This window comes from Mandrillus leucophaeus, unplaced genomic scaffold (genome assembly GCF_000951045.1).
Source record: "Mandrillus leucophaeus isolate KB7577 unplaced genomic scaffold, Mleu.le_1.0 Scaffold221, whole genome shotgun sequence".
NCBI lineage: Eukaryota > Metazoa > Chordata > Mammalia > Primates > Cercopithecidae > Mandrillus > Mandrillus leucophaeus.
Genome location: NW_012102266.1, coordinates 4,064,015 through 4,084,205, shown reverse-complemented (window position 1 = coordinate 4,084,205; position 20,191 = coordinate 4,064,015). Strand labels below are relative to the sequence as shown.

Sequence of the window (20,191 nt, the reverse complement as noted above, 5' to 3'; positions counted from 1 at the left end):
TGCAATGGTCTTAGATTAAAGTGAATTAAGTACCTAAAACTATTTAATTATTTGAGTTCAGCCAATCAGATTTTTGTTTGAAACAGAGTAAATAAAAGAAAAACTTGAATGCCATTTCATTATTCTTCTAATTAATGAGCAACTTTGCTGTCTGCATTAGTGACATGGTAGAACAGCTAAAAAGAAGCAAGTTTGAGAAAGTTCAGCTTCTCTGTGAATTTGCTTTCCAGCACGACAGATTTATCATCAGTAAATATTCATTGAGTCCCCACAGTGAGAAAACAATCATGATGAATATGACACAAAACATACTCTAAAGAGAAATATATATTCTGATTACAGAATGCACATATGAGACACAGGTGATAAGACATTGATCATGCCATTCAATAGTGAATATCAAAGTTGCGTTAGGTTTGTTTAATTTATGTAATGAATAGTCATGAACTTGTAGGACAACTGAGGACCATTTAGTGTGAATTGTGGTGGAGCCTTTGAGGTAACACACAATCACTGTCTTCTAAAGTGAAGAAAGGCATCAGGATTGGGGAAAGACATACGTCATCATGAGTAAAGGGTCAGTGATGTGACTCCAAGTCAACATCGAGATAAGATGAAGCTCTTAAGGCAAAGACCTAACATTATCTTAAAAGTCACATTGAATGTTTCCGTGGTCATTTGATGTCTCACACGTGGGTTTCAAGTGCGGCTGGTCCCATCCCTCTGAGCAGACTCCGGAAGAGAAACCTTCCAAGATAGCACTTGCAAGCAAAGAGCAGGCCAACTGGCTCAAAGAGCTGTGGTTGGACAGATCTGGTGTAAATACAAAGTTCTTTCCTGATACTCCCCAGAGTTTCTTGAAGATCACCTGGCCTCTAGAAGATGACAAGGAGACAGCAAGTCCTACAAGCAAAAAGGAACATTCAGCAAACTTTCCAAGCACAGCTCATGCCCTGGAAGAGTGTGTTCCACGGGAGAGAAGTGAAGCCAGTGGGTCCAGACCCGGAACTGTAAGTGACAGGTCTCAGACCTGGAAAAACCATTTGGGAGTAGAGTGTGGCTTCTGCAGTGTAAAAGGCCTTTTTGGTATCTTAAGGACAGAGTGTCTCCACATGGAGAATGTCTTTGATTGCCCACTGGGAGAATGTTCCTTGTTTATCATCAGGATCTTGAACAAAAGCAAGAATGATTCCACATACTGCAATGTCCTCAGAAACCTCTGATACCAGTACATTTTGCTTATAGCTGTATTGCACAAAACTGGAAGTTTGAGGTTTGTTATGTCACTCAAGCTGAAAAGGGGAATTCAAGTGGAGACGGCAATGAGCAATGCTAGGAGTGACTTGAAAGATACAGTTGCAATCTAAGACTCAATGTGTTCAGGAGAACTCAGTATTTGCCATTTCAGCTCAGGAAAACTAGGATTGTACGATATTTGCATTAAGTCACACTTGCCATGTCAACTGTCTACATTTTGGTTTTAGGTTCCTTTTATTCTAGAAAGGTAGGTTTGGGTTTGGGTTAGGTTTTATGAGTTCCTTGTAAGCAGGCGCTATGGGTTAGATTTTTGATTTTCGGGGTTTTACTTTGTTTTTTACTTTAAATTTTGTACAACTGCTAGCAGAGTAACAAGTATATGTAGAGATATTTAATTTGTTTAAAAATTCCTCTATTATTCTGACTATAATTGCTATAAAATCCCTCAAATAATCCTATCTCCAAAGAATAAATAATTGTATTGGAGGGTCGTTAGGTTTAGCCCAGAGCTGGGGCAATAAATAGAATGTCTTCAGAAGGACATGTGAAGGGTACACACAAACACTGTGAAGACAAACACTGTCGATGAGGCATGATGGGAAGTGAAAACCTAACATAAAATATAAATGGGTGGGAAGATTAAGATATCTAGTTTCCTTTCAGACTGGGCTTTGGATTCTACAAACCTGCATTTGAATCCCAACTCTGCTGCCATTTAACTGAATGTGTCGACTAGGAAAAGAAACAGTTTCTCTTGAGTTTCAGTTTTCTTATTTCCAAAATGGTAAACAACAAACAAAAAAATCTGTTTCCTAGCGTTACTAAGAGGATTGAATAAGTTTCTATGTGTAAAATGCCAGGCATATAGAAATTACACAATGAATAAATTCCCTCTGCTCCTCATCTTCCATTTCTGAAAATCTAACAAGAAGCACGGAAACGTGGTATCTCATATAAACTGCCCAGGGCTCTGCAGTTCCCATGATGGCCCAGCCCAGTCACCAAACCCTACCTCACTCTATAGCGTTTTCACAGGTGCTTTGGGCAGAGGTCCCATTCTAACTCTAATTAACCAAAAATCTCAAAATGACGTCTTTCCTGTCTGGGTTAATTGCTCACTGTAGCTTTGGAGGAGTTGGTAAGCTTCTATATCTGTGTTTGAGTGTCACAAACTGTGGGACATGAGATCAGTTCAATAGGCACTCTGAGCCTCAGTTCTTCCTTTGCAAAATGAGTCTAATACCTACCTCCCAGAAGCATTCCCAGCATTGCACACAAGCATGTTAAGTCTATCACCATCACCCCAAATGTGGTGACATTTCAAAAACTCCTTGCCAGTTTGTTACCCAATTGGGTGTCCTCCTTTGTTTTTTAGTACTAGTAGAGGATATTTTTTCATTTGTTATTAGCCACATGCATTTCTTCAGCTCTAAACTGCATGTTTATCACCTGACTTACATGTTAAAAGATTCTGTGAGCTCAGCTATTTTTTGATCGGGCAGCACCATTTCAGTCACCTCTTCTGAATTTGGCCTGGTCTTGCTACACTTCACTGTTTCAAAAAATAGCAGGATGAATGCTAAATTGAGGAAATATATATAATCAACAGCAACATAGATACAAACTATTATATAATAGTATATGAGCCTTTCACTTTACCTGTCTTTAAGTTCATGCTTTCTAAATGCCTTAAGATTTTGTTGACAATCATCATTATTAGTGTTCTTTGTTATTGCCATTATTACAAACAGGTGAAGTAAACAACTACCTAGAAAATTATGATTTCAGGATTATCAGGAAGAATTAAGGAAAAGTACCAAAAGTCTTGGCCTTGGACTTATGCAGACCTACATAAAAAAGGATAAAAACACACGATCTTCAAAAGGAACAGAGATAATCAAATTCATTAATTCTGAATACGTTTCTATGTATATTGTTTAAAATAGTTACCAAGAAATAAACACTAACTTTTTTTTTAATGTTTTTTCTTTTTTATTATACTTTAAGTCCAGGGTACATGTGCACAACGTGCACGTTTGTTACATATGTATACATGTGCCATGTTGGTGTGCTGCACCCATTAACTCGTCATTTACATTAGGTATATCTCCTAATGCTATCCCTCCCCCCTCTCCCCACCCCACGACAGGCCCTGGTGTGTGATGTTCCCCTTCCTGTGTCCAAGTGTTCTCATTGTGCAATTCCCACCTATGAGTGAGAGCATCCATGTTTGGTTTTCTGTTCTTGCGATAGTTTGCTGAGAATGATGGCTTCCAGCTGCATCCATGTCCCTACAAAGGACATGAACTCATCCTTTTTTATGGCTGCATAGTATTCCATGGTGTATATGTGCCACATTTTCTTAATCCAGTCTGTCATTGATGGACATTTGGGTTGGTTCCAAGTCTTTGCTATTGTGAATAGTGCCACAATAAGAATACGTGTGCATGTAAACACTAACATTTATGGTTAATTAATTTTCAACAAAATGGGCAAGATAATCCAATGGGAAAATAATACCCTTTTCAACAGTAGTGCCAGGACAATATTCTAAAGAATGAAGTTGGACCCCTACTTTATAACATACACAAATATTAACTCAAAGTAGATCATAGACCTTATATAAGAGCTAAAACTATAAAAATCTTAATAAACATATGAGTAAATAATCATTGGGTTGGGCAATTATTTCTTAGGCCCAACACCAAAATCGCAAGTGATAAAAGAGAAGATTGATAAATTGGACTCTATCAAAATGGAAAACTTTCTTTGGTACTTCAAAGGACACCATGAAGAAAGTACAGAGACATCCTATGAAATGATAGAAAATACTTGCAACTCACATTTTTTAAGGAACTTGTAGCCGCAATATATAAAGCATACAAGTCAATAATAAAAAGACAACCCAATTTTAAAATAGAGCAAAGGATTTGAATGGATTTTTCTCCAACAAGAATATACAAATGGCCAATAAGGACAATCAAAGAAATGCAAATCAAGACCACAATGCAATACCACTTCACACCCACTCAAATGGCCATATCAAAAACAAAAACAAAAAGCAGTGTTGGCAAGCATGTGGAGAAACTGGAACTCTCATCCACTGCTGGTCAGAAATGTAAAATGTTACAACCATTTTGGAAAACAGTTTGTCAGTTCCTCAAAAAGTTAAATATAGCAATTTCACTCCTAGATATATAATCAAGGGAATTGAAAACATGTGTTTGCATAAAAATGCGTACACAAATATCCATAATAGCATTATTTTTAATAGCCAAAAAGTAGAAACAATCCAAATCTCCATCAACTAAATAATGGATACATACAATTGGTATATCCATACAATAGAATCTTTTTGGTCACAAAATGAGATGAACTTTGAAAACATTGTAGGTGAAAGAAGACAGTCACAAAAGATCACAGATAGTATGATTCCATCTATATATGAAATGTCCATAATAGGTACTTTTTCTATATGTATAGATGAGATATGAAATGTCTCATCTCTAAAGAGAGAAAGTAAATTAGTAGGTTAGTGGCTGCCTAGGGCAGAGTGGAAGAGGAAAATAGGGAGGATGGGGAGGGACTGCTCTTGGGTACAAGGTTTCTTTTGAGTGATGAAAACATTCTAAAATTAGATGATGGTGATGGTTGCACAATTCTGTAAATGTACTAAAGCCACTGAATTATACACTTCGAACAAGTGAACTTTGTATTATGTAAATTATATCTTAATAAGTCTTTTTAAAAAACTCCAAAACGATAGTTACTTTGAATAAGACCTTATGATTTTATTATAAATATTGGTCAAAATAAATATAAAATTTGCTAAATCCTTATTATGTTCCAGACAATATTTAAAGTATTTACAAATATTAGCTAATGTACTTTCTTAACAAACCTATTCGGTAGGTACTATTATTCCCATTTTACAGATTAGGAAACTAAAATATAGAGATTTTCAAATCTTCCAGCTATTAAGTAGCACGGTAAGAATACAAACAGAGAGTCTGCATTTTTTTAAACAAAGTATGTACTGAGTCTGGATCTAATTGCAAACTACAGGGAGGAAATTCCTGAAATTCAGAAAATTGTGGACATTTTGAAATATTATAATTAATGATGGAACCTAACACAGCTAATGCCTCAGAATAAATATCTATGTAATTACTTCACACAATAGCAGTGCAAAAATGGAAGTGTAGGTTGTGGGATCACTTCCCTCTCTTGTCCTGCACAAAGACAATATTTAACACAGATGAGCTATTGCTGGTATGTTTTCATTCTCTCAAGAGTCACAACAGGGAGGAATTCTACAAAGCAGCATGGTGTAAGGAAGACCTACATTATCAGGTCAGGAGTGGAACATGAATCAGGAGGCAGCCCTAGCTCTGCCACCAACTATTCTAGTGACCTATTCCCACTAGTGATAGATCTATAACAGGAAGTATTTTAAGTGCATGCATTCTAAGGTTCCTATTGGCTCTAAAACCTCATCCTCTATATCCTCTATCATCTAGTTTCTAGACTAATCTCAAAAACATCTTGGCCAGTGGTGTGTTTATTCCCAAACAATCTTTCTGAGATCTGTTTGATAGAATTCTCCAAACATGTCTTTGATTCTGTTTCCGCTACTCTGGCACCTGGTGCTCCAGTTGTGGGAGGGAACAGAGAACATGTGTCTGTTTCTCACTTTGAAGGGTAACGCCTCTTGAAAAGAAAGATTGTATTTAGTGAATATTGGATATACTTTCAGAATTACCAAATGATTTTCATAATCCTTTAGAGCAAAACATAAATTTTGATGATGATCAAGTGTTCATTGTGATTATCTCTGGTGGCTGAGGATTACAGATGATTTTTTTTCTTCTTTATATTTTGTTTATTTTCAAAATGTTTGTAATGAGTATACATTTTGTTTTGTAAATCAAAAAAAAAACAGTATATTTTAAAAACCTTAGTGGTACAGAGTTGTGAATGTAGTTCATGCCACTGAACTATACACTTTAAAATGGTTAAAATAGTAAATTTATGTTATGTATCCCTTAGGCCAATAAAATTAATACAAAAAATAACCTTATAGGAGACACTAAGAATCATACTATCTTCAGAAGTATTCTCTGAAAATAATTATCAATTTGCATAAAATCAAACAAAGGCAGAATATGCAATAACCACTATGCAATTTGACAGATGATAATGCTATTGAAATCAAGAATGCTGCTTTTTAAAATCTGGGTCAAATGTAAATGTATACATTTTATCAACCAACCAGATGTGAATGTTTAAATGTTTACAGCAGTGTAAAGGGAGTCAGCTCATGCTTGCTCAACTGTCAGCTCATTACAGGCGCAATTCCCAAAGTCACGTTCCATGTGTCATATCAGCAGCTTGAAGTCAGCTGTGGTGGGAGTATTTACACTGTGGAAATTGGCCAATGCTACAAATAAGAGCTTTTTTTTTCCTGGAAAACTGGTTTACCAATACACCACTGTTTACATCATAAACATATCAATCAACAGAAATTTCTACAAACAAAATTTTTAAAATCAACTATCTCAATTCATTTTATAAATTTAAGCAAATATAGTTAAAAGCACTAAAAAGACTTACCCAAGCTGGTGGATAAACTAGAATAGGAACTTGGGTTTTCAAATTTCTTACCTTTATATCTTAAAACCCCAAATGCACACAAAAAAAGAAAGATTATCTTAAGTCCAATCTTGCCATGTTTACTTACTTGTTTACTGAAGCTGCAAGATCAATTTTCTAATCTTCTGGAGGCAAAACTCCCTCTAATGTCATGACCTACAACAGATAGTAATAGTTTTCTGACAAGGGGATAACATATGTCCTTTCTCTGCATCCTCTCAAAGGGTTCACAACTTGGGAGATAAATCAATCCCCTCCCTTCTTTATCAAAAAACATTAGAATAAAGAAGTTTGAAGGAGAAAGGAAGGGACTTAAGATATGCTTTAGCCCATTAATTAGACTGGAATATTCCAGGCTGCTTGGCAGGCCCATTATCACCAATGTCAACACTCCACGGGCCCACACTGTGAACGCTTTCCCTCCCTCTAGGATTAGGTCTTCCACAAACCATGTACAAACACATAGCTGTTGTCCTATTGAGAAAAGCAAATCATATCTTTCACTTATATCATATGACTCCACTCAACATGAGTGAAGTATGACCAGCTCAAAGATCATAATCTTCACTGTTATTACCATCAGTAATATTTTCTGAATGCTTACTATGTACAGGCTTCATACTTGAAGTTTACACGTATTATATCAAGTCCTCCAAACAATTTTTTGAAATAGATATTATTATTATTCGCATTCTTACAAAAGCTCAGAGTAGTTAAGTCCATTTCTAAAGTAACACAGCAATGAAATAATCAAGCCACCCTTTTCCAGGCAACCTGATCCCTAAACTCACACTCTAAACCATTAAATCAAAAATCAAACAGCCAAACCCAGGAATGTGGATATATTTACTTTACACCCACACACCGGTTTTCCATACATGGTTATTCCATGGAGATATCTGAAATTCAAGGTGATTTTACTAGACCAAATCTTTTTTTTTTTTTTTTTTTTTTTGGACAGAGTCTTGCTCTGTCATCCAGGCTAGAGTGCAGTGGTCCTATCTCGGCTTACTGCAACCTCCGCCTTCTGGGTCCAGTCGATTCTCATGCCTCAGCCTCCAGAGTAGCTGGGATCACAGGCCACGCACCACCACACCCGGCTAATTTTTGTACTTTTAGTAGAGACGGGGTTTCACCATGTTGACCAGGCTGCTCTCAAACTCCTGACCTCAGGTGATCCACCTGCCTCGGCCTCACAAAGTGCTGGGATTACAGGCATGGGCCATATCACCTGGCCCAGACCAAGGCTTTTTTATGCAAATCACAGAACTATGTGCTTAGAGTATACAAGCTAATTGTATTAATAATGGCCTAAACACACCATAATTTATCAAATAAATCTTAAGGAACAACTATTTCTAACTTTGCTTATTTGTAGAGAAAATCTCGTTTATTTCTAAGTGTAAGTGAATATTCCATGGCTCTGGAAAACTCCATCTTGAAGCTCTGTTTAGCTGGTTGTTTTGTTTTGATCTTATGTCTCAATATCCAAATCCTACACCTGTAAAAACTGGAGGAGGAGGAGGAAGTAGAGGAAAAGGATTGAGAGGAGGAAAAGGGGAATATACAGGCATGAATTCCCCACCTTCCATCCATCCAGCCTAGCATCAGTAGGCATATTAGTTTCTTTTTTATGGAATCCAGAATGCTTGGATATAATAACCAAAGATTATTATCATCGTTGCACAAGACTATATTCTTTGAATTATGGACCTTGTTTCATTGAAGAAAGAAAAAATTCTTATGGCCAAACTTTAATTTGTAGGGTTTAAGCAAAGAAAACTAGAGCTTGAGAAGACTTTCTTTTTTTTTCTTTCTTTTTTTTGAGACAGAGTCTGGCTCTGTCACCCAGGCTGGAGTGCAGTGGCCGGATCTCAGCTCACTGCGAGCTCCGCCTCCGGCGTTCACGCCATTCTCCTGCCTCAGCCTCTCTAGTAGCTGGGACTACAGGTGCCCGCCACCACGCCCGGCTAATTGTATTTTTAGTAGAGACGGGGTTTCACCGTGTTAGCCAGGATGGTGTCAATCTCCTGACCTCGTGATCTGCCCGCGTCGGCCTCCCAGAGTGCTGGGATTACAGCCGTGAGCCCCTGGGCCAGGCCGAGAAGACTTTCAACATTATTTCTCAATTCCCATGGTAGGATATAAAAGAGTCTCTGTGATTTTTATTTCAGTTGTATTTTATTTATTATCATATATTATTCATTTTGGCCACTGTGCATGTTCCTTTTGTCGTTATATTTACATAAACGTCCTATTCCACTTGTTTATCTTTGACCACCTGGTCTTTGTGTTAATTTGCACACACACAAACGAAAGCTGTGGCACAGGCTAGGAGTGCTTGGGCAGTTCCCATGTCTCAACAGTCAAAGGGCTCAGGCAGTGGCTGTGGATGGCTGCACAGCAGTCAACTGCCATTAATCCTGAAAATAAAGCTGTCAGAATTCACATTTTCTTTCAATGATCATGTACTATCAAAACCTTATTCCTATTTAAACATAAAGTCTAGCTATAACTACTTGCACATTTTGTCAGATTTATCACAGGCAGCTCGTATCAAGAAGTGAAATTCACCCGGGAAGCCCCAGCTGACTCCAGCCCTCAGACAGGTTTAGGATGCCTCCTCTCACCAGAACCTGTTGTGTTTAAAACTTGAATGCCCTGAGGGAGGCATAAGCATTCCTGTGTTTACCACTCTCTGCTGGGTTCTGTCCCTACCCCCAGAAACTTACCTTTCTGGTTCCTAAAGGCCCTTGAGTTTGTGACCCCTGCTCTAGACTTTCAGAAAATCTCACCTTTGACACCATTTCTTAAAATAAGGATTAACTCAACATCTTACATAAGAGTTCAGCCAATATTGTTTTAGCTACTTCAGTATTCTTCCGATAGGCTAGTAAATTGTTGCCTAACTGAAATAACCGTATCACCCGGCAGACTGCAGTAAAGGGACCAGCTCATCTCATTCTGCTTCCAAAGCATCGTGCACATGGCCATCGAGCTCACCTTTCATCATTTTATTTCCATTACCTACAGGATAAAGTTTGAACTAACCACACTGGCATTCAGTATCCTTCATAATTCAGCCTCCAGATAAATGTTCACTATTCCTCTATTTCACTAACACACTCTCCACTCTCACACACATACCTGGTCCATGCCCATTTATTTGTTCACGAGCACTACTTCTTTCCCTTTCTGCCTTTCCCATGTCACCACATTGAAACTCAAACCCCACATTTTCCATTAGACTTTTTTAAGTCAGGCCAGTCTCAATTGATTTGCCTCCTTTTAACTGTAAATGCTCAGTAAATACTTGTTGAATGAATGAATGAATGAATGAATTCCAGCATGACCACATGCTTACTATTTAATTATGGCCAAGTGGTTTAACCTTTTAAAGATATCGTTTTCTTAATCTATAAAAATGTAATTTGGGCAGCGATTAAATGAGATGTTATATATGAAATTATCTAGTAGAGATGTCATATTTACTTAAAAGATATTAGCTAGTACACACTCAATAAATATTAGCCTAATTCACTGCCTTTCTGTCGCTTTTATTTTTAGTCAACTTTTCAGTTATGTAGATTGTTTTATCCTAGCTTCATTGTTGAAGCAAGAACCCATTTTCTTAAAACTTTTTATATCACTCACTGCAGCTAGCAAAGAGCTTTACTAATAAATATGTATTCGTTGATTGAGTATTGAGTGAGTATGAGGAAAGCTTACCTATTGAAAAATAAGTTCAAAGACTGTTCACTGACACTGGAATTTCCTCCTTTAGAGACATTTTGTTCTAAGCTAAGAATTACCCCTGTGTCATCCAAACCTGCATGAGACAAAGAATAACAGACTATATTTCATTGACTATTAACATCTGTGCCAGCAAGAGTTGTTTTTTGTTTACAAGGAGCAGAAACTCCCAGGCAGGTTGTTGCTATTGTATGAGGAATGGTGACTGGTTTAATTCAGCAATTTAATATAACAGCTTATTTAATGTCTCCAATATGATTTCAACACACAATTTCAGCACAGAGATAAGAGAGGAAAGAGAAATATAGACCATGCTCTGTCGAGGAAGGACAGGGAGGAAAGCTGGGGGTGGTGCATCATCAGAACTGTAGCATGAGGGCGCTCAGCAGTACTAGGGTGACCACCGGCCCCAGTTTGCCCAGCACTAAAGAGTTCCTGGAATTTAGGGCATTCAGGGCTAAAACCAAGAAAACCCAGCAGGAAAATATTGTCCAAAACAATGTAATACCACTGAAAGACTCACTTCAAAACTGTTCCTAGGGTCAGTACAGCACGTAGAGCAGCACAGACCTGTCCCTGCCAGGTTAGCAGTTGGTTAGAGCAAAATGCTAATGAGGCCAAGGCTAAAGGTTTGCTTTGATTTCCCAGGAAACTTTGCTCTCTTCCACAATCAGAAACTATGTACTTCTCTTAAGCCAGCCATTCTGCAATGTCACTGACTAATCACAAGTGGAACAAGGAGAGAGAACATAGCTACTGTGGAACAAATCCTTCCCTGGTGCTAGTAACGAAGGTTTTCCTCGTGCATGAACATTTGTCACATGAAGAAAGTCATTTTGTGAACTTATTTGTTAGCAAAATGCATATCTAGGTAACAATAATGACACATAATTGCAAATCTCTATTGCATACTCTCCTATGTATTTCATTCTAATCGTGTGAAATCAGCATAACAGATATCAAACAGAGCAGAGTTGGGATCACCTGTGGTTGCCCAGCCAGCAAGCAACAGAGACAAATTCGAACTCTCGCCTCCTACTGTTAGTTTGTATTTGTTGTTGTTGTTTGAGTACAAGTCACAGCCTCCTGTAACCCAGCAAAATATGTAACCTGAATGTTGAGACTCCCTTGACTTTGTGTATATCACTTCCATAAGAACTCCAGAACTCTTCGAGTCCCAAGGACCAAGGAATGCAGCCTTGAAACTGCTGTGCATCTGCCAAACATTGGCTGCAACACACAGTGTGCTGGTTATTTCCTGTGTGAGTACAGGCATAAAGCACATCCACATTGCTCACCCTGTTGGTCAGGCTCAGGTGGTTAGAAAAAGCATCCTGCTTTTCATGTTTAGATGCTGCCAGTCTCTGCACCTCATTGTTTTGTTTAGGTGTTTGCTTTTCCATGCTTTTCTGACTACATTCAGATTTAGTGGTGTTCATCTTAGTGAACTAAAAGTTGAATTTCCCAAACACATTTATTTCTTTAGAGCAAATATAGGTAGGATGAAAACCGCCCTGTGTCACACTGAAATGTTACTCATTAACTGACTGTAAAAAAAATAGCCTCAGCTAGATTAAGAGTCACATGAAGAAAGAGCTTCCTGCAATGCAAGGACTGTGCAAAGCTGAAACACAGAGATTTTCATACTATTTGGGAGACCCAGAAATGAGCTTTTAAGGTTGTTCCTTGACTTGGGGATCGATAAGCGCACAATGGTGAAGAAAAGGCAGCCTTCTAGTGACACGATGTTCCAGTTTGAGACTCCGGGCAGCCCAAGGAAGGCCAACGTGGAGGCCCCACGCAGCTCCACAGACAGCCCCAGCTCGGTGTTCCTCAGGTGGGTACAGCCTGGGCCCCGCCATCCACATCTGTCCACCTGGTGGCCTCAGCTACCCAACTGGTGACCCTTGGAGAGCTCCCTTTTCATTCCCAGAGGTAGGGATCAGCCATGGGAAGAGAAGGTACAGCCTAGGCATCCTGACCAGTGGATTCGAAGGGGGTATATAATAAGGGATGTGCTCTTCTGAGCAAATAGAACTATTACTACTATTAAGGAAAAATAATTTTTAGTGCCTTCTGTAGTACTTTCTTAGTACTGGATAACTGGCCACTATGCAATTCCTCAATTCTTAACTTACTTTCAGGTTCATAGGAAGTGAAAACAAATCGTTTAACCCCAAATTGACTTTGGTATCAAAATTACCTGAGCTATTATTAAAATAATAATTATTAAAATATTAAGATAATTGCCTTCTTTTTGCCTTTCCAATTTAAATTTAAAATAGTAGCAACTGTGCTCTAGTTCAAGTATTTACTGAATAGTGATTTACAGCAGTTTTGGCCAATTTCAGAACATATTCATTTTAGCTATAAACCTCAATATCCAAATCAACACATTAATATCCACATCAACACCACTCTAATAATTACATATTTTTCATGAAAATTTATTTTTCAATGCTTTATTCATTTTATCTCATTATAATTATCTAGCAATTTATAGAATGTATAAACTAAGTATAAGTCAAAATCACATATTCAAAAGAAAGTTTTTTCATCCAACTTCCATGTAAACTTTAACATAATATTCATGTAAACTTCTCAGAATAACCCCCACACCCAAACTTTACTTTTTGACAGTACCATATCCAGAAATTCAAGAGTTAAGTATGATCCTTGTTTTCTTTTTTAAATTGTTTTAAATCATTTACACAAAAAGTACTTTAAATTATAGCTTTCAAAAATTTAATAGAAAACAAAGAAATTCCGTTGTATTTAATTGCATTCACATATCAGAATGCCAGGTTATGAAAATAAATTAAATACTTTTAAAAAGAAGTTTTAGAGACTAAAAAAGTGAGTGTGTGCAAATTGTTTCATAATATATCTATTTCCAAGTTACTTAATTTTTCTATCCATTATTAAAATGAATCTATCTTGCTTGCATTAGCAGTTGAGCAAGGGTATAATTCTGTGATTTAAAATGTAAAACTCAGGCGAACAAAGAACAAAGGGAATACATAAAAATAAAATAAAATGTAAAACTCATGCATTATTTCTATATTTCGCTGAGCTTCAAGTGCCTCTCGAATTGCTTTGTCTGTGGAATCCATCTCTTAAGTAGACTGTCATGCAAATTCTTCTTTGGAGCTCAAGCTCTAACCAGGAGAAATTAAATCAAATCAAATCAAATCAAAATGTATCAACAAACAAATAAATATTAAAACAAATATAAAATACATAAAGCATAATTGAAATAAAATAAATATGATTTTCATAATTATAGATAAATAGAATAAAAATAAAATAAAACCTTCATCCACCTAAATTCAAGCCTCTTGTAAAAAAAGCTCCAGCCTATGTCACCTGCATATTTGAGTGTTCAATATCAAATTTCTATGTTAGCATCTATAAGTGGATTTTTAAAATGTGTATTAGAATCAACCTAAAAATTTTTAATATATCTCTAAATAGGCATTGAAGGACTTTTAGTCTAGTTGAAAGATCTATTTAATGTATTGTGTAGAAAATCATTGAAAATACTTTATGGAAGCATTCAGGCACAAATTGGTTAAATCTTTGAGATAAAAAATAAGACCAGGTAAACACTTTCCTTTACCTCCTAAATAAGTATTGAGAATTTATGTGACTGTTTTAGTATCACATTATCCTTTCAATGAACTAGAGCTAATAAAATGTATTTGCAGATCAACAAGCCACTTCAAATAGGCACAGATACAATTTACACAGTGTTTTTATTCAATCACTCAATACAATAAACGTTTATTGAGTAACTATTATATGCCAGGCTATGTAGAAGGCACAGAGGTTACAATCATAAGTGAGATAGACTTAGTCCCTGCTCTCATGGAGATTATTAGTTTAATGTTTAAGACAGGCCAAAAAATGAATGAATGCATATGTGCATACATAAATACATAATTCAAAAATTAATATGTTTTATAGGAAACAAAGCTGAGGCAGAGAGTAAGATAGAGAAAACTAATTTAGATGGGGTGGTAACTAAAGGACTCTCCAAGGAAGTGATATTCAGGCTGACTTAGAACCAGTCATCAAAAGACTGAGAAGGAGCGTGATTGCCCTGCAGTAGGGAAGATAGGGAAGAAGTCTAGAGGAACCCGCGGAGAGTGACACCCATGAAATCAGAGAGATAAACAGATGATGAGGGGGGTTGGAGTTCTATTCTAATTGTGACAGGAAGCCACTGAGGGTTTAGAAGAGTGTCATAATGTGACGTTCACTTTAAAAGAGCACTCTGGCCCACTTGTGGGTTATTTCCAGTTGTCTGAGCATTCAAGCAATGCTACATCTTGCCCGTTTCCCCTGGTACACTGTGGAAGGGTGTCTTTAAGGCACCTACCTAGAGGAAATGCTCATCATAGATTATGAACATGATTAACTTTCTTTGCTAATGTCATTCTGTTTTCCAAAGTTCTGTGTCATTTACGCTGCCATCAGCAGTTATGCTGCTGCCTCAGCAATATTGGAATTGTCTGATTTTTTACTTTTTTCAATCTGGAAGGTGTGAAATGGTAACTCAATGTGGGTTTAATATATGTTAAACTAAGAGGAGGAACATCTTTTCAACATGTTTAGTGGTCTTTTTTGTTTTCTCTTCTCTAAAATGCCTGCTTATGAATTGATATTCCTTTTGGGGGAAAGAGGTCACTATCTTTTTCTTCTTTTGAGATAGTTTTTTAAAATACTCCAGACACTGATCTTTTGATATATGTGTTGCAAGTATTTTATTCCAACATATGACTTGTCTGTTTGCACTCTCTATTATGTCTGAGTTATTTTAATTTGTCAATTTATTAATTATTTTCTTTATGAATTGTTTATGACTTAAGAAATCCTTCCATACCCTGTGGTCATAAGAACATATGTATTTTCTGCTAGGAGTATGTTTTTCTTTCAATCTAGGGTTCGTACTGTGTTTGGAACGCATTTTCTTTTCTGGTATGAATTAGGGCATCATTCTAAGTTATTGCAGAGATAATAAATTGCCCCATATTATTTATTGAATAGACTGTCCTTTCATCACTAATCTGTAATATCAGCTCTGTCATACATCACTGTCTTAATTACTATCACTTTATAAAAAAACAAAACCTGCTAAGACAAGACTCCTCACCCAGTTCAGAAGTGTTTCATTACATTGACCCTTTGTTCTTCCAGTTAAATGTTAGAATTAGCTTATCAAGTAAAACTGTTTTTAATGAAATTACATTGAGCCTATTGTTCATTGTTGAGAAAATTCAACATCTTTACAATGTTAAATATACCAATTCATAAACATGGTATATCTTTCCATTTATTTAGGTTTCCTTTAATGTCCTTCAATACAGTTTTAGAATATTCTGCATAAAGATCTTACACATCATGTTACGTTTATTCCTAGATATTTTATACCTTTGTTGTTATTGTAAATATATTTTACATTGTATTTTCTTTTGTCAATGTACAGAAATATAATTAGATTTCTAAATTGGTCTTATGTTCAACATCCTTGCTAAACTTTTAATAATAAATCTGTAGACTCTCAGAGATTTTCTTTGTAGACAATAATATTTGAAATAATAAAAATTTTATTTTTACCTTTCCAAAATTTCCTCCTTTAAATCTTTTTTTGCTTTATTACACAAGCAAGGACACTAGTATAATGTTGAGTAGATGCAATAATTCTAGACATCCTCGTATTCCTAATTTTAAAGGGAATGCTTTTAATATTTCAGGATTTATCAGTTGTTTTCAGATTAAAAGTTTCCTTCTAGTTAAAGTTTTCCAAGACGTTATTAAAGTTATTCAGTGCTTTGCCAGCCTCCATTGAGTTATCCCCAATTGAAAATCTTTAACATTCATAATGTGCACAGTACCTCAAAATTCAAAATTTGCAGAAATCATCATTTCTCAAAATATACAGAACATTAAGCTGACTTGGAAAAATATGAATTGCTGTAACCTCTATAGGTAGTTGACTGGGAAGGGCTTTGGAATTAAGAGTTCCATAAATTAGTCACTCAGGAAATTGAAAAACTCGAAAACCTCTATTGGATCAAGAAGCTTTTGGAGATTTATTATGCAAATTAGCCATTAGGCAAAAGTGAAAGTTGCCAGTGTAGTTAGTGTGTAGAATAGGACACCATGGCCTTTGGGAGTACAAACAAGGCCCAAGATGGGAACTGAAGAGGACAAAAATGAGGCAGAACTAATCGGAAATGTTAGGAGGGTACTCAAAGTCCTTCTGTGTTCTGGGATGGGGACCACCCTAGACTGCAGTCAACGAGAACCTTGGTGTCCAAGGCAGTCCCACAGTCACACTCATTATGCTTCCACTTAGTGGCTCCAATGCGTCTGTGTCTTCTCTATTCTAGCTGCCACCAGTGGGTAGGAGAGAAAATGTCTGCCCTTCTTTCCTTCTGCCCTCCTCTCTCAAGAGCTTTGTCTTTTCTTAGCCAACCCCACTTCTCCTGCTGTTACAAAAAGGACAGGAGCACTCTATGGTACCAGATGAACAGGAACACAGCAGACTCTGTGCCATGACCCATTTTCACTAGTCAACCCCATAGGCTCAGCCCCTGTTCACAAGAGTGGTATGTAGAGGTTGGAGTGGGGCCAAATCCTGGGAAATGAAGTTTCTTCTCCAAGAGCAGGGATGAGATGGAAGCATTCACAGGAAGCAGCACTGTTTTAAGGGGATATTTAATGGCATTAGTCTTCTGAGTGTGGAGCAGATATTTCAGCAAATGGGCGAGGTCGGAGCAGCAGGACCTGTGAACCCTGCAGAGCTTCACAGAGGAGAGTGAGGGGCAGGCTAAGACAGGAGGCAGAGAAAGAATAAATTGCACCAGGATGTAGTGAGACATGGCTATGGAAGTTAAAAATGAGGAGGTTAAGTCAGAGGACTAGGCTTTCTTAGGAGAGTTAGAATTTTCCCAGCAGGAAAGAATAAAATTCCCCAGCAACTGTCACTGCAAGGAGCGAAAGGACTTCTTGTCTCTTTCCCAAACTTCACCAGATACTTCCCCACATTCAATATTTTCTCAATGCACATGTTCTATCTAGTTGCGAGGCTGTTGAACATGCTGGAAGTCCTCTTTGATGGCCTCAAAAATTCCTATGCCCTTTCAAGATGCACATCCTGGAAGGTCTAGTTTAAGCTCCGGGTAACTTCCCTGTGCTGCCCACACCCCCACTCTCGTCCCTCAGAACTAGCAACCTTTTCTTAATTGTTGGCACTATATCCTGTATTAACCACTTATCAGAATGTATTGCTGTCAGGATGTATTTATTACAAAGCCAATGCGGCTTAAGCTTCTACCCTCACTTATAAGACAGCTTCTACTGTCCACGGACTTGGAGGGCCACTAGTAAGGTGCGCAGATAGTCCTACATTCTTGAAAAATTCGCAGATAGTATTTCAACTGCAATTATAATTTCTGTCTCTTTCCACTCCTATTTTTCCTCTTTCAAACTTTTTCTCCAGTCAGATATGTAGCCAAAGGCATTTTTGGCATTCTGAACTAAGGGGAAGTTGTTCAGAGATACATTTAGTTTGGTATTTGTGGAATCTATTCATGTGATTTGCCTTCATTTCTATGTGCACATAAGTTATCACTGGCTGTATGGTATTGGAATGGCTTCCAGGAATACTCCTACCACCCTCTAAGCCAATATACCCTGCTCTGGGGCATGGTGCAGAGCCAGAGATGGGATCATGATATGAACATGGTGCCATGCATCAGAAGTGTGTGGGTAGTGGAAAAGAAAATGAGTTTGAAATGTACAGAACCAGAAACTAGTTTCTGGCAAATTTTTCCAATCATCAGATATATAAATCATCAGATATATAAATCAGCAGATATATAAATCATCAGATATAGAAATATATAAAGTGGTAGATTCTATTCTTTTTATTGCCTAATCAACACAGTTCTCTCCTATTAGGACTATATACTCGATAATGCAGCTGATATAATTATACCAACCTTATTCTTTTTCTTTCTTTTTTTGGTGGTAATTGTGCATAATAGACTTTATCAGAATTCTTATGTTTATAAGGCACAAACCCAAAATAATACTAAAAACACCCACTGCATTTGTGTTTGTGTCACATAGTAGATTATCATGACATTATCAAAACTGGGTTTGAATTTGAAATAAATCTTTAACCTATCAATATAAAGGTAAGTATTTTTTCTAGAGAAAAAAACTAAACCACCTTCTTTTCTCTTTACTGAAAATATTATGAAGTTGTTGCCATATGAAGAGATCAATGAGTATCAGCTATAAATTATAAGAAAATATCACAGAGTATGTCAGACAGTTAATTCATAAGAGCACTATATTACTTTTCTGGATTTGGAGATGTTTATGGAATCTGTAAACTCTTTCCAATTCATAATTTGATGTTTTCCTCATTTAAATGTATAATCACTTTCAAGCCTAATTTCTTGTTCATACTTTTCTTAAAGAAGACTCTAAAATTGTATAAGCTTCAGGCCCATAAAACCTGGATCTGTCCTCCGATTATAACTCCTTCTAAGCTCGTGGTCTCCAACAGATTTGTTTTTTCTATTTGTAGAACTTGATACACACTGTGTACTTTGCAGCACTGAGTGAAGGAATGGATGTGGTTCTCCCAGCTAGGGGAACGAACTCCCAAGGGGAAAGGATGTTGGCTTGTGACTGCCTGTTATCAGCCCCTCATTTTTGGACATTTTGAAAATATTGTAGGAAAACTAATTTTACACAAATGGTTTTGAGTAGTTTTTACTTTGCCAATGTTTTCAGACCACCAAAAATTGTTATTTTAAAAAATACACACTATTCAATTACCTATTCTATAATATTTGACTCACTTTTTTTTTTTCAATAGGTTTTTGGGAAATGGGTAGTGTTTGGTTACAACGATAAGTTCCTTAGAGGTGATTTCTGAGATTTTGGTGCACCCATTACCCCAGCAGTGTGCACTGTACCCAATGTGTAGTCCTTTATCCCTCACCCCCGTCCCACCCTTTCCCCCAAGTCCCCAGAGTCCATCGTATCATTCTTAAGCATTTCTGTCCTCATATCTTAGCTCCCACTTATAAGTCAGAACATACGATATTTGATTTTCCATTCCGAGTTATTTCACTTAGAATAATAGTCTCCAATTCCATCCAGGTTGCTGCAAACACCATTATTTCATTCCTTTTTGTGGCTGAGTAGTATCCCAAGGTAGATATATACTATATTTTCTGTATCCACTCATTGATTGATGGGCATTTGGGCTGGTTCCATATTTTTGCAATTGTGAATTGTGTTGCTATAAACATGTATGTGCAAGTATGTTTTTCATATAGTGACTTCTTTTCCTCTGGGTAGATACCCAGGAGTGGGATTGCTGGATCAAATGGTAGATCTATTTTTAGTTCTTTAAGGAATCTCCACACTGTTTGCCATAGTGGTGGTACTAGTTTACATTCCCACTAACAGTGTAAAACTGTTCCCTTTTCACCACATCCAC

General features: G+C 37.0%; 1 protein-coding gene across 2 annotated transcripts in view; it reads left to right on the top strand.

The window, feature by feature from the left end:
• Positions 1–648: 648 nt before the first annotated feature.
• GRAMD3 (GRAM domain containing 3) overlaps positions 649–20,191 on the top strand; it is a 141,548-nt gene continuing 122,005 nt past the window's right edge. Inside the window, exon 1 of one of the 2 annotated variants that reach the window (XM_011981207.1) lies at positions 649–1,010. In XM_011981207.1, coding sequence (XP_011836597.1) covers positions 883–1,010 — 128 coding nt within the window. In that variant the 5' untranslated portion in view covers positions 649–882. Of the gene's footprint in view, positions 1,011–12,243; positions 12,500–20,191 lie in introns of those variants that run through there. The other variant, XM_011981208.1, reaches the window with a different exon arrangement.